Source organism: Atta colombica, unplaced genomic scaffold (assembly GCF_001594045.1).
Source record: "Atta colombica isolate Treedump-2 unplaced genomic scaffold, Acol1.0 scaffold126, whole genome shotgun sequence".
Taxonomy (NCBI): Eukaryota; Metazoa; Arthropoda; class Insecta; order Hymenoptera; family Formicidae; genus Atta; species Atta colombica.
The window spans coordinates 1,707,709-1,721,531 of NW_017259213.1; the positions used below are offsets into that span (position 1 = coordinate 1,707,709).

Below are 13,823 nucleotides of genomic sequence, written 5' to 3' on the forward strand. Positions count from 1 at the left end.
ATATAATGAATTTTAAGACTTATAGGCATTCGCCAATGGACAATATTTTATATTTTCCTTTTCCAAAAACAAAATTTAAGAAAAAAACCCATACTTGGAATACTATGGTTACTCCACTTACTCATTTAAAAGTTAAAACTTCGTATAATGATTTTTTTATAATGATTTTTTTGTATCTTTCAAAATTTTAATATTTCAAAATTTTAATTTTATAGGACTTATATGATTTTGTAAATGTAACGAGAAAGAGCGAAAAACACTAGTTTAATAAAATCAATCAATATGTTCCCGAGTTATAAATGATTCTCTTAACTCTTTATTTCTGCAAATGAAGGAAAGAACCGCGTATACGAGTAGAAGAATCTAACGATTCGATTCGAGAGATTGGAATAGTTTCGGCATTTCCCATGCTGCACGCCGTCGTAAAACAAAGAAGCCGAGAATACGTTGATTGGAATTTGTCGTTCCACTTTTCTTGACAAAACGTTCGATTTGTTGGCAGTGTATCTGTCGTTACATTTCTCGTGACTCGTTTTCGAATATTTACTATTTTCCGATGATCCTATAAGAATATTTCAAGAGAAAAATAACTTCCAACCAAGGAGAAATTAGTACGATAGGCTAATTTTAGGATTAGTATAACTTTGCAATGGCTGTCGCGTTCCTCGGAGCACGCATTGCAAAAGGGCACGTTAGTTCGATATCGTAACGTTCTACTTTCCATTGTGAAATGTTTGCTTCTATCACGACTTGGATATCCTGAATTAGAATAGGCAGTTTAATTCCCACAATACTGCAAATCACGCGAAGTAATCTTTTTTAACTTGCAACGTCGAACGTTGTTATGGATGTAATACTGTAACATTCTATATATTGTTATTTTGAAACTTCTCCATTTTATCATAAACTTTCACTAATATAAAACTAGGACGATACAACTTTAAAAGTATCAACATTTTATTTATAAAGAAAAATTAGAATACGTTAAAAGAATCAACATGAAATCAAAATGAATTAATTAAAGTTAAACAATAATAAATTTAAGTAGGATATTAATACCATAGTGCTTACACGATCTTCTCCAAATAATCCCGTTTTTTATCAATTAAGATTACGTATTGAAACAAAATTTACAACAATGTTGCTTTCTATTTAGCTGATCAAACATCGTGATCGTAAACGGTCCGCAGAGTAATAAGGATGAGTCCCTAGAGTAATCAAAGTTAGCTTTACGCTCAGAGCCTTAACGCGTAAGAGTATAAATCGGCACAGTGTTCATCCATTAAATCTTATCAGGACAACCGCAATTTTCACCCGCGAACTTGGCGATCATAAATCAAAGTGTCGCTCGATATTTGTCGGTTTCGAACTTTAAAAGTTCATCCAAGGTTATTTCGGCTACGTCGAAATCGGTCGCATAGTGTCGCGTCGCGCCACTACAAGGATGAAATACGCGAAAGTTTATACTGCGGCGCATCTTTTTCGCAGAGAAATTCGATCGGATTCGGCGAATCCGATCCCGGATCCTGACACGATTGTTGTCAAAAGAAGAAACACGAAAATCGATGATCAATATAAGTTCTTATTATTTGACATATTTATTATTTGACACGTTATTCTCGCAGCGGAAAATTTTTTTATCATTTTTCCCTCAGGGAAAGAACGACTGGCGAACAATCGATACAATAGAAAAGGTAAAACCGCAACGAGCGATATTACTTGTCTGAACTTCCGCATTGTTCATCAAATGATATCGTGTAGGACTCTACCTATCCTAGCGCGGCAGAGATAAATATTCAATAATTCTTCCCGACGACACATCGCGATAGGAACGCATACATTCGAAGACTTCGCATTATCTTGGCCTCCAACTTCGACAAATCGTTTTATCGCTCCCCATCTCGTCTTCGATGTCTTTTGCAATCTTTGAAAGATGCTAAAATGGCATCGCGAACTATAGACCCGATAACGAATGAATAGAAATCTTATTTTTAAGTCACTTAACACTCAATTAAATTTATGTTTAAATATACAAAAAATAATCCACTATTTTTTATGAATTATTAAATACTTATTGTCAAAATACTGATATAATTCAATCATAAAAATGATTCTCATTATTTTTCAATATTTTTCCTCATCTTCTAGACAAGTTATATAGATTTCAGTTCGATAGAAATATTGGTCTTTATTTGTGATTCATCAAGCTTTTTTTTTTATTTCTTTAACATTTTTTAAATCTTTTGTCAAACAAAAAATGCTGCATCAATCAGAACAAATAATAATTTGAAAGCACTATGTCTAATGAGTATTCCGAATGCAATAAAATATTCGAATCAAGTTGTAATAGTGTTCTTGATCAATTTCGCTACATAAATTCGAATGACAGTACGCCTTGAATAATAAAAATTGATATTAAAATGTCAAAAAAATAAGAAAATGACTTGATAGATTTATTGCACGTAAAGAACGATCTTTTTATTGAATTGGAATCCTATAATTTACTAAAGGTGGAATTATTGAAAAATAATAAAGATTACTTTAATTGAAACTATGTCAGTATATTTCAATAATAAATATTAAATTTCATTAAAAAATGTGGAACGTTTTTTATTTGTACATCTAATGCGTAAACAGATTGACTTTTAATTACGATGCAAAATCAATTTTCGTTAAAATGCCGAATATTTATAATAATATATACGTACATTAATTTTTGTTTTAATTAAAAAAGAATTGTCTCGAGTGGCGGCAAAGCGAATCAATCGTCGCAACAAATTGCCATGCCGTGCACGACCTCGATTTAAATCGATAGTTTGCGTCGTATCATTTTCTTGCGTCAAACATTCGAGCTTTTATCGCCACATTAACATTTATCTACGGCGCGAGATACTCGCTTAAAAAATACATCGCATGTAAACGTGACACGTTCACCATATCGAATCTTATCCGGCATCGTCCTTCACTTTTTACGATTCTTCGACTAAGATCAACTCAGGCAAATCTGATTGAATCAGTCACGATATCCTGCGAGTTTCCGTTAAAAAGATATCGAAAAATTGTAAGATGTCGCAACTTTTAGTACGCAATTCTATTTTAACACTTTTCGTAATGTTACTTCTACTATAACGTAGAAAAAAGATATGAGTCGTAAATGAGTCATAAAAATACATTTTTTTTTACATTATTACAAGTAAAATTTTTTAATTAAAAAAATTATGTAATTTTTTATTTTGTAATTTTAATATTTTTTTATTAACGATAATTAATTGGCATTTGTTAATTAAAATATCGACAAATATGTATATGTACAAGAAGAAAATTTTTTCTTAGAATTTACCCTGAAAATATGATGTGAAAATACAACATTGTATTTCGAAGAATTTTAATGTAAATCTCTCTCATTCATTAATAAAACTACAATAAAGTATAAAATAAGTTTGATCAATTTTACTGAAGTGCTTGGTAAAAATCTTTAAAATATTGTATTGTATCACAATTACTATATTTTCAGGATAAATTTTAAAAGAAAATTTCTCTCCATGTAGTGATTGAATATATAACGTTTGAGGAAAAAAATATCCTTTGATAAGAAATTAGTTTAAAATTGAAAATAGAAATTGGCTTTACAATTCAACAGAAAATAGAACACATAATGTGAATAAAAATGATCTAGATTACTTACTAGCAAGTATTTACTCACTTAAAATGTCGTGTAAAAGAGACCGCGCTTTTGCCGGAAACACTTCCACAACAATCGCTATGATATAAAAGAAATCTCGTAATTGTTCTTGCACCAATCGTCTTTATAACGACGCAAAGGGAGATATCAGAGAATGACGAAACAATTTCTCCGAGCGATGCATAATCGTTGTTGCATTTCGGAGAGCTACTCTGCGGAAATATAAATCGGAACTTGACTATCCAGAGTTCTCTCGAGGATATTAGCCGGTACTGGCTGGTATCGTGGTATATGGACAGAGCGGCGAATAGTCTCAGGCGGCTTTGTCCTAAATGAGCGGAGAGAGGGCCTTTTCATTTTGAATGCATCAGAGAATCTGGGTCAATGCTGCATCCCACTCATCCATTGCGCGTTTCCAGCCCCGCGCGCTTCCCACGAATAATCGGAACAAAGTCACCAACCCTGTAGTTTTCCACGGAAGTTTGCGAATTTGTGGGAACGAGCGCGATGCGCCTGAAAAAGCTCACACGATGATTCGGTCCAGCTAGTAGCCTCGTTAAGTTTACAACAGAGTGACGAGATTCTAGAGATTAATGATCCTCGAGGATTAAGCGAGGCAGAGACGACTTAGTTCTTTTATCTTCTTAAATTTTGCAAAGCTTCCGATTCTTGTCTTAATTTGCTTCTCAACATTTAAAATATAATTTATTACTTGCAGTAATTTATTCCTTCGGATTATTTAATTGTAAACATGAGAATAAATCTCATACATTAAATCTCGACTATTATATTTAGCAAACACAATTCTTTAATGTCAATCTCCGCTAATATACAAACATTTGAAATGAGGATTAGTCCAGTATATAAGAACCTATATTTATTTCATGAATATGAATATTTCTTGAATATGATTGTACTAAAAATTATGATATTTTACAAATACAAGCTTTGCAGCATCGTGGTTTATTCAAGAATAACAGAAGCAGATATTTAGCAATCAACTAATTACTAAAAAGATCTTTAAGCTTTATCTTTTTTAATAATGCATATAAACCTTTTATTCGTATTCTTCAGAATTATAATGATCGTTTCATTCTAATAAATCAACTAAATAAATTTGATTTGCAAATATTTTAGACTGAAATTAAATGATGAAAAACGTGATTTCAAAAGAAATATTTTCTTAAATATTTATTACAGGGCGAAGAGGATGAACCTCCAGAGGCCTTGAACATGGGCTGGCCAAGCAGTCCAAGAAAAAGGCTAACGTACATTTTAGTCGCGCCAATCTTATTTCCTCTTTGGTTGACGTTACCAGATACGAGAACACCTAGAGGTAATCAATGATCGTCTTTCAATATCTATCATAAAAGTTCAAGCAACCTCATAACTCATTTTTCACTGAGGTGAACATCTTCCGATTTCTAATATTATTTTTTTCAATTTTAAAAGTTTATATATATGTAAGATATAATTTTAAAAGTTTGTATACACGTAAGATATAAAATATAACTGTCCTTATTATATAGTGTGCCTTTAAACTTGTTCATTACTGAATTAATTATTAAGTACAGCTTTACAGCTTTAATTTATCTGTTTAAAATCAATACCGATTTTCTAATATTTCTTTGTTTTATAATATTTTTTTAATCTAAGAGATGCTAGTGTTTTATAATGTTTTTGATAAAAATAAAAAAAATGTTATTCTCTCTATTAGTGTGTGACTCTCTAAAGCTGGCTTTATTAATATGTTTCTCAATTTATGTGCCTATCCATTTAACTCATTTTAAATAAATAATTATTAAAACAGATAATAAATATAAATTAATTGTTTAAGTTAATATTAATTATTGCATTTTATTTATTATTATTATTATTATTTTAATTATATTTACAACTTCAATATACACTCAGAGCACAATGCTCCAACAAGGTATTAGCACATATTAGGTACAAGCTTAAAATCTCGTAATATTATTAGACTCATATAAATTCCTCTAAGTTATGGTATGTATCTTTCGAAAAATTTTTACTATATTTTAACAGTTAAAAAATATAATATTATCTTTGGTATCATATATATTAATAATTTAATAAAAGAATCTTTTCTTATTTATGTATGTATTGTGCTAATTTTCTTTATGGCTTACTTAAATACAAAGACACATTAATAGGAACAATTACCCTCCTACATATAGATATGTATATACAGAATACTGATTGATAGAATTTAATTTTCACTCTATTATTAACCTTCATATAGATATCTATATTTAATTTCGCATTGTAGATATTTTTTAAATTTAAAAAAAAATAGAAATTATATATGTATTATAAAAAAATATCTTCAAAGCGAAATTAAATATAGATATCTATATGAAGATTAATAATAGAGCTTTGTGAAAATTAAATTTTCTCGGCGATTTGATCGATGAGATTATGACTGAATATTTACACTAACACCCATGTTTCATCCGATCTTCTCTTCCAATTTTCATTGTTCGAATAGTAATATTAGGTTTTTTTTTGATACTGACAGATAATCGGTCTTGAATAGAGGCGAAATGAAAATTGGAGCAGAGACAAAAGCAAGACCTTTTATCAAGAGCGTTTTAGCAATTTCATTTACATATCTTGCATCTATTGCAAGACCGAAACTCCTTTCTCCTTGAAAAGTCAATTAGGATATTTATGAAACGAACATATAACTTTTCAAGGACAGCGAATTTAATTTTTCAAAAGTGTTTCAATCAGTAAATACGTCTATAAACTTGCAACGATAATTTAATGTCTTCCACGCTACTTTCAGTCTTCATTTCGCACTTGTGATTGTGCTCTTTATCTCTATTCTTTGATAATAATAAGATGATATTAAGACGTAGGTAATATATCAAAATAATTTCTGCTGCAATTTCATAACTCGTTAATAGAAGAATATATATTCATGTGTATATTCCCCATTCGCGCTCGACTGCAATAAATTGCGAACCGCAATAGATATCCGATCTGCGTAAGGAAACATTAAAATTGACGGAATTCAAGAATCTCACGCGATACATAGATTTAATATTATATTATATACTTGCTTATATATTGATTATTTGCATATATATATCTAATAGCTCACTTTGCTGATAGAAACATGAATGATGATTTATCGTTCACTAGAAATATTACCTGAAGAGAAGCGATAGAAAAGCGTTTCAAATGCGTCATTAATTACGACTGAAAAAAAACTCTAGGCTACCGTATTTTTTTTCTAACCTACCAAAAACGTCGAGACCAGATTAAATTCTATCAATCAGCGCGAGCATCGCTCGATGTTTTGTTGCCGCCCGGTATCGATCCCGTGGTAATATTAACTCAACTCCAGGAATTCAGGATTTCGAGCTATCGATTTCGTTGAGGTGGAAACTTCATCTCATCAACACAAGAGACTAATTAAACGGCACTTATAGTTCACTTGCCGCATGAATTTGCATTTTATTTAGCTTACACTTTCTTATCATTGTTTAACTTGTCTAATAATATTTTATCGAAGATTAGATGTAGAAAAAGAAGATAAATTTTTTTTTAATCTCGCGATGAGAAGGTCGATGGCGGATTATTTGCGGAAAATATTACGCTGGCACAATTCGGTTATTTAGTGGGACAAGCAGGAACGAACGTCTATATCAAATCCGATATGTGCTACGTATCGATTTAATAATAAATGCTAAGATAAATAAATCCTAAGCAGGACATGTTGCTGCTGTTATTCAAATCATCATTTATCACGCGTCTCTTGCGTTATCTCAACCTATTAATGCATTTCTATCGCGATATTACACAATATGACGAAAGATGATATTGACACGCTAATTTCGCTTTGGGGACTGATTGTTGCATACGTACAAACGTATAAATGGCCATACGCAGACGGTACTGACTCTATTGTCAGCTAAAATTCCGATATGTCCTTTGAATTTCAGCAATCTCGGCCTTTGATTACAGATCCATTAATATGAATGTTATCACAATCAATTATTATGGGATTGTACAAACTATAAGGCACATATAAAAAGTTGTGAAACTATTTGTTTATTAATATGTATACAAAAAGTTTGCATCAAGATATTTCATTTTACATATCACACACACATTTAAATATCAATTTTTCTGATTTTTTTTTCAATAATTTATAAAAACTTTTAAAAAGACTTTATAAAAGCATTACATGAAACTATCACTATTAATGTACCAATACTTTAGCACATCTCATTAAAAAAGTATCAAATAATCGCTAAAATTTAACGAGAATGCTATTTTTATATCAAATTAAGATTTATTTTCATGGTGTAATTCTTTCCTCGAATAATTAAAATTGCCCAAGATAAACTTAATTAATCTCACTTAAATTAAGCAAATTAGTTATCCCATAGGGCATAGCATACCTCCATTTATTCACATTATAAAAATTAATAGAAACATTTTCGTTTTTATATTTCCATTTTGTTGTATAGACTTATCATAATAAATGTATCTTATCATAATAAAGAAAAATCAATTTTGATAATGTTTGCCACAAAAATTTGTTATATTTAAAGCGAATAATTGTCTATACGATATGTATTAGATTTCTCTGAAAATCATTCAAAGCGAAATTCTTTTCCGTCACTTTTGAATTAAATCGAAATTCGGTCATTAGGATTAGATTACGAAACGGATTAGAAATCTCAAACTTCATTCTCGTCATTGTAGCGTAAAAGCACGTAAATACGGCATTAAAGTTTGCGAACTGACGATTCTTATTGGCTAAAGTTTACCTACCATTATATCCATGCAAGAAAAGACCCGATATTAGAAATTCCTTATTTAACAATTACTTCATAAATACTTTATTTTAAACAATTCGCCGCAAAGTTACATTATCACTAAATTATTAGAATAATTATCGTTTAATTGTATATCTACAATCTCATATTTTCATTTAAATTCTACTTCGTATATCAATATATGTTTGATTTCAAAAATCTTTTATCAAAGTATGTATTTTATATCGAAGACAAATTATTTTTCGTATTGCATGGTTTAGTTAGCAAATGTTTCATAATAAATGATGTCAGAATGGTAATCGACCAAACATATTTAGCGTACTTAAATTATCCCCGGAAATTACAGCTGAATGGAATATATGCGAATGAAACGTTCGCGCCACGTGATCGACTATATAATTCTGAGCGAAAAAATATCCCATGCTAACGCAGACATCGTTGTCTTTACAATTCTGATGGAAAAAATTGTCATAAAGTCATTTTTTATGTCGATGTTATCCTCCACGACGATTAATGTAGGATCTCCATAGGATCCGCAGGGAACGTGTAACAAATGCCACGCATCCACGTGCTTAATTTCAGGGAAAAAGTTCTTCCCGATAACGTTCATCGGCTCGATCTTCTGGATCGCGGCGTACTCGTATCTGATGGTCTGGTGGGCGAATGTCGCCGGCGACACAGTGGCCATACCGCCGGAAGTGATGGGCCTGACGTTCCTCGCAGCTGGCACCAGCATACCGGACCTCATCACAAGCGTCATCGTGGCGCGAAAGGGATACGGCGACATGGCCGTGTCGAGTTCCGTCGGCAGTAACATCTTCGACGTGACCGTTGGGTGAGCATCCAAATCTCTACTGAAATTCCCGCATCACAACATGACGTTGTCTTGCGTATCGCACAGACTTATATTGCATTTTGTTCCAAAATATTTTTAAAAATTTGATTTGATTTTATTGATCATTTCAGTCACACTTTATTTAATTTTATATACGGGTTGTCCCAAAATTCGCGACTTAAAATAGCAAGAAAATTCTCAAAAAATTAAGTAAAAAAGTTATTTGTAAATTTTTATTTTAAGCAATAATTTTTTAGATAATAAAACTATGATTTAAAATAAAAATTTACAAATAACTTTTTTGTACTTTTTAACTTTTCAAAAGCTTTTTCTTTTGCTGTAGTATTTTTGATCGCAAATTTTGAGACATCCTGTATATTACCATTTAATATCTAATGAAATTTTTTTTATTGACTATTTCGTATTAATAGTATTTTATGAATATTCATGTGTGTCATTATTCTTTCTGTTTTATTTTACATGTATTATTATTTAAAGGTTACTCCTCTTTGTAGTAAAATATTTTTTGATTGGTTACAAAATTGATTTATTATACAAAAATATAAAGTTTTATCTTACTCACAGGAGGAGCTTAAACTAAAATATTTTTGAAAATGTAATCAAAATAAAAAGAGTGATAGGAAATACTTCATTAATATGGTGGAATAAAATTTTATTAAAAAATAATAAAAATACTTATAAAAATACACAATTGGCAAAAAGTTATACTATTATATTTTCATTTTAGAGATATCGCAACAACACATATATTTCTTATTGATTCCGTATGTAAATAGATTTATGATATATTTCTCGATATATCATATTATACGACATATATATACAAAACAGGAACTGCTAGATTCGAAATGGATAAGAAAGAGGGTACTGGGAAGCAAGGATATGAAACGTCATATTGATTTTCCGATGGAATTACAACTTCGAAGAAAAAGTAAAAAAAAGTTTAGTAGAATGTAGATTAGTATTCATAAATTGAATGATGTAATTGAAAGTGCAAGGAAAATGCAAGTATGTGCATACATTCTCGACACGTTTTATATTCGTTCATAAAGAAAATTATATAACTAAGTGAATAGCACGAATAACAAAAGAGGATACAAATTAAAAAGAAACTTTAATTTATTTCAAACTTTAATATTATTCCGATTTTGCAATTAAAATGTGAACGCTACGATTTTATTCACATGCGAGTTCAATATTTGATTAGTCTTAGTAAAAACAATAGTTTGCAAATTTTTTTGTTGGATAAGTATTATAACTGCAATAAGTATTATCTTTTTCGTGTAGTCTTAAAATATAACTAATTCTATAATATTAAATGATTAGGCGCGAGGAGATAATAATATTAATGTCGCACGTAAAAATTTTTTCAATCAAAAGATTTTTTCTTACGCCTTGAAAGAGCAAAACAATATAAGATATCAAAATAGTGTGTCGCAACTAAGAAATATAATACATTCTTGAAAGCGTCCATAGCTTTTCCTGTCTTTGAGTTCGAAACCCATTTGCGTTGTACTATATTGAAGGATCGATTAACGAAAAGGGCCAGAAGCCAAAGAGGCCAAACCTATTCGGGAAGGGATATTAATCTCAAATTTCAGTAACGTTAATCGTTCGAGCGAAAAGAGGAAAATAGCATGCTGGAATAACATTTACACGGCAAAAAAAAATTGGTTGACTTGCACTGCAAATATCTAGATTTTCAATTTATTAATAGTAAAGGATATTTTGTTTTTTTTTTATGTTTTCTAACTTTGACGTTGTTTAAACTAAAAACTAAAAGATTGTTAATTAAATACTCAAATCAATTCTGCCAATTCCCATTTACTTTCGCTTCCGTTCACAATACATGAGAAGCATTTATCGTAATATTGTAATATTCTGCTTACATTGACTAGTGGAAGAAACGATGCTATTGTTATTCATATTGTACATACAAGAATGTATACGCAGTCAATAGTTGGCACAGTATATCGATGGCACTGTATTGAATACTGTACTGAATACAATAGTATTTAGCTTCTCTTAAAATATGCAGTTGCTTTAAAAGATGTCTCTCTGATTTGTATCATTAGATATACATATATATATATTAGATATACATATATATATAATATATAGTTGGATGTAATTTATCAATACATACATTTTAATACTGTAAATTTAAATTAATTCAAATTAAAAATACTGAATACCTTTACATTTGAAAACTTCAAAATCTCTTACACATAATCATTATATTTTTATCTAGAATCATATAAAAATATTTAACTTTATCAATAATTGTTCTTCAATTCTTTAATTGCATCATTACCCTAATACTTCTAAAAATTTAGACGTGATAACACGTAAAATCGCATTTTAAAAAAAACTTTTCCATTCCAGTAATTCAGAAAATTCATATCCATTCCTACACGTTTTACGTTATTCCACAATTTTTCGTTATTAGCGCGCTTGCAACATTTTCTAATATTATTTAATCAAAGCCAACCTTGCTCCTCAAGGAAGTTGATTGACGATAGAAACGATTATAAGATATCAACGCTAGTGGAGTTCAATAGACGAATCGAACAATATTGGAATTATTGGACTCTCCCGCACATATACGAACACAATGAATTTAATTGTATAACTTATACGTAATACGGTCTGCATTATATCTATATGTCAATATCTTTACACAATTTTATATATATCTATACACATATGTATATATTTTTTCTCATAATACACGCTCGGACGTGCGATACGAATCGGAATTTTACTGATGATCGAACGAGGTTAGAAGAGGCGTGCAGAATTGATAGTCGGACTGAGCCCGTCAAGGCATTCTCGCTATTTCACTGCAATCGCATTCGCTAGTCATTCCTCGGCATTATTATATTGTTAGCGCGGGAAATACCGCGAATACTGTTCCAGACATCAAGACTCATTTTCCACGGAAGGTTTTTGAAAATCCTATTCGCAGAATCTCGATTTGTTTTATTACTAAAACCACAAGGTCCTAAGAAAATATTCTTATCTAATAAAAAAACGCGCAATTATTTTGTCGTGGTTGCTTCCATGTCGCATTGCGTGAGTCCGAGTTTTGGACAATTGCCAAAGTTCATTAATTTTCAAGCTCGTTAATTCGATATCTCATATGATTTGCATATTTTGCTTATATTAAAGGCTAAAGATAACGCAGATTTCGATTTCCGGAATAATGTTATTATGACAAGAATCAAATGTAATAAAATTATTTGGGAATTATTTCAAAGCTCAGATTAAATGATCTTTAGTACAAGAGGCAAAAGTATTAGCGATAATAATTATTGCTAGTGAGAAATAATTATTTTTCTTTACTTTTTCTTCATGGCTAACAATAAGATTCAATATTTCGAAACTAATCGCGCATCCCTTTTTATAACACTTGATTTCCTAGCAATCGCACGAGATGAAATATCGATTCATTCTCATTGATGATCAATCATATAAGCCACGCATCCGCTGATTGCCAACTGGCAGAAACTGCCTGAAAAGGAAGCGGAGAAATATTTCTTCGCATTTGTGTGCGCTGCGTTTATGATTGCACGTCAAACGATATATATCCAAGGCACGTCGACAGCAATGTTACAGACGAATATGAATTATAGATACTATACTTCAAATAATATAGAACACGCAACAATTACACATGTACATATAGGTACATCTGTACTTAATCGATACAGTGGACGATCCAGTCGCACGTGTAGTCATAAAACCGTAATATTCTAATAGAGTTTATAATGCGAAAAATGTGTTCCCAGAACATTTTATCGAGAGCATGTGCTACATTTCGCAACTTTATCTCGGAAATTATTTCGAATTGAACATTTTGAACTCATATAAACTTTTGTCTTCATCATATCACTTTTCTCATCATTAATTATCTTTTTCTCCTGAATCATTCCTCCTGTGCTTGAGATATATATTAGATCATAAAAATATTAATTTAGGAATTGTTGAATCGTAAGTTGGCAAATTTAATATGACAAATAATGAAAGATTTAAATTTAAAAACTTTTCAAAATCAGTACAGTGCAAAAAATATTTGTATAGAGAAAATTTTTATAAAAAAAGATTTTATTTATAGAAAATAAACATTAATTAGCAAGTTTGTACAATGAATACGTTGTTCTAATATAAACAAAAAACTTTTGTATATTCCTGATTTTACAAGTTAAATTTTTCTGTACGAATATTTATTGTTTGTCCAAATAATATCTATAATTTTTCATTTTCGTTTATTTTTAAAATAATATATTTTAATTATTACACATTTTTTTAGGTAAAATTATTTTGAGAAATGTGCAATCTACTTTATTTTTTGTTAAATTGGTGACGTTTACTTTTTAAAAATGAAACTTTTTAAATAGTTATATTCCCAACATATATTTTTTGCACTCATTGACTGTCATCGATAACTAAAATATATATAATATATTAT

The 13,823-nt window shown here is 30.2% G+C and overlaps 1 protein-coding gene across 3 annotated transcripts in view; it reads left to right on the forward strand.

Annotated features, from left to right (window-relative positions):
* LOC108684055 (sodium/potassium/calcium exchanger Nckx30C) overlaps positions 1–13,823 on the forward strand; it is a 61,339-nt gene that overhangs the window by 46,492 nt on the left and 1,024 nt on the right. For 2 of the 3 annotated variants that reach the window (XM_018188077.1, XM_018188080.1), the window contains 2 exons: positions 4,883–5,018; positions 9,079–9,331. In XM_018188077.1, the coding sequence (XP_018043566.1) occupies positions 4,883–5,018; positions 9,079–9,331 (389 nt within the window). Of the gene's footprint in view, positions 1–4,882; positions 5,019–9,078; positions 9,332–10,183; positions 10,233–13,823 lie in introns of those variants that run through there. The other variant, XM_018188079.1, reaches the window with a different exon arrangement.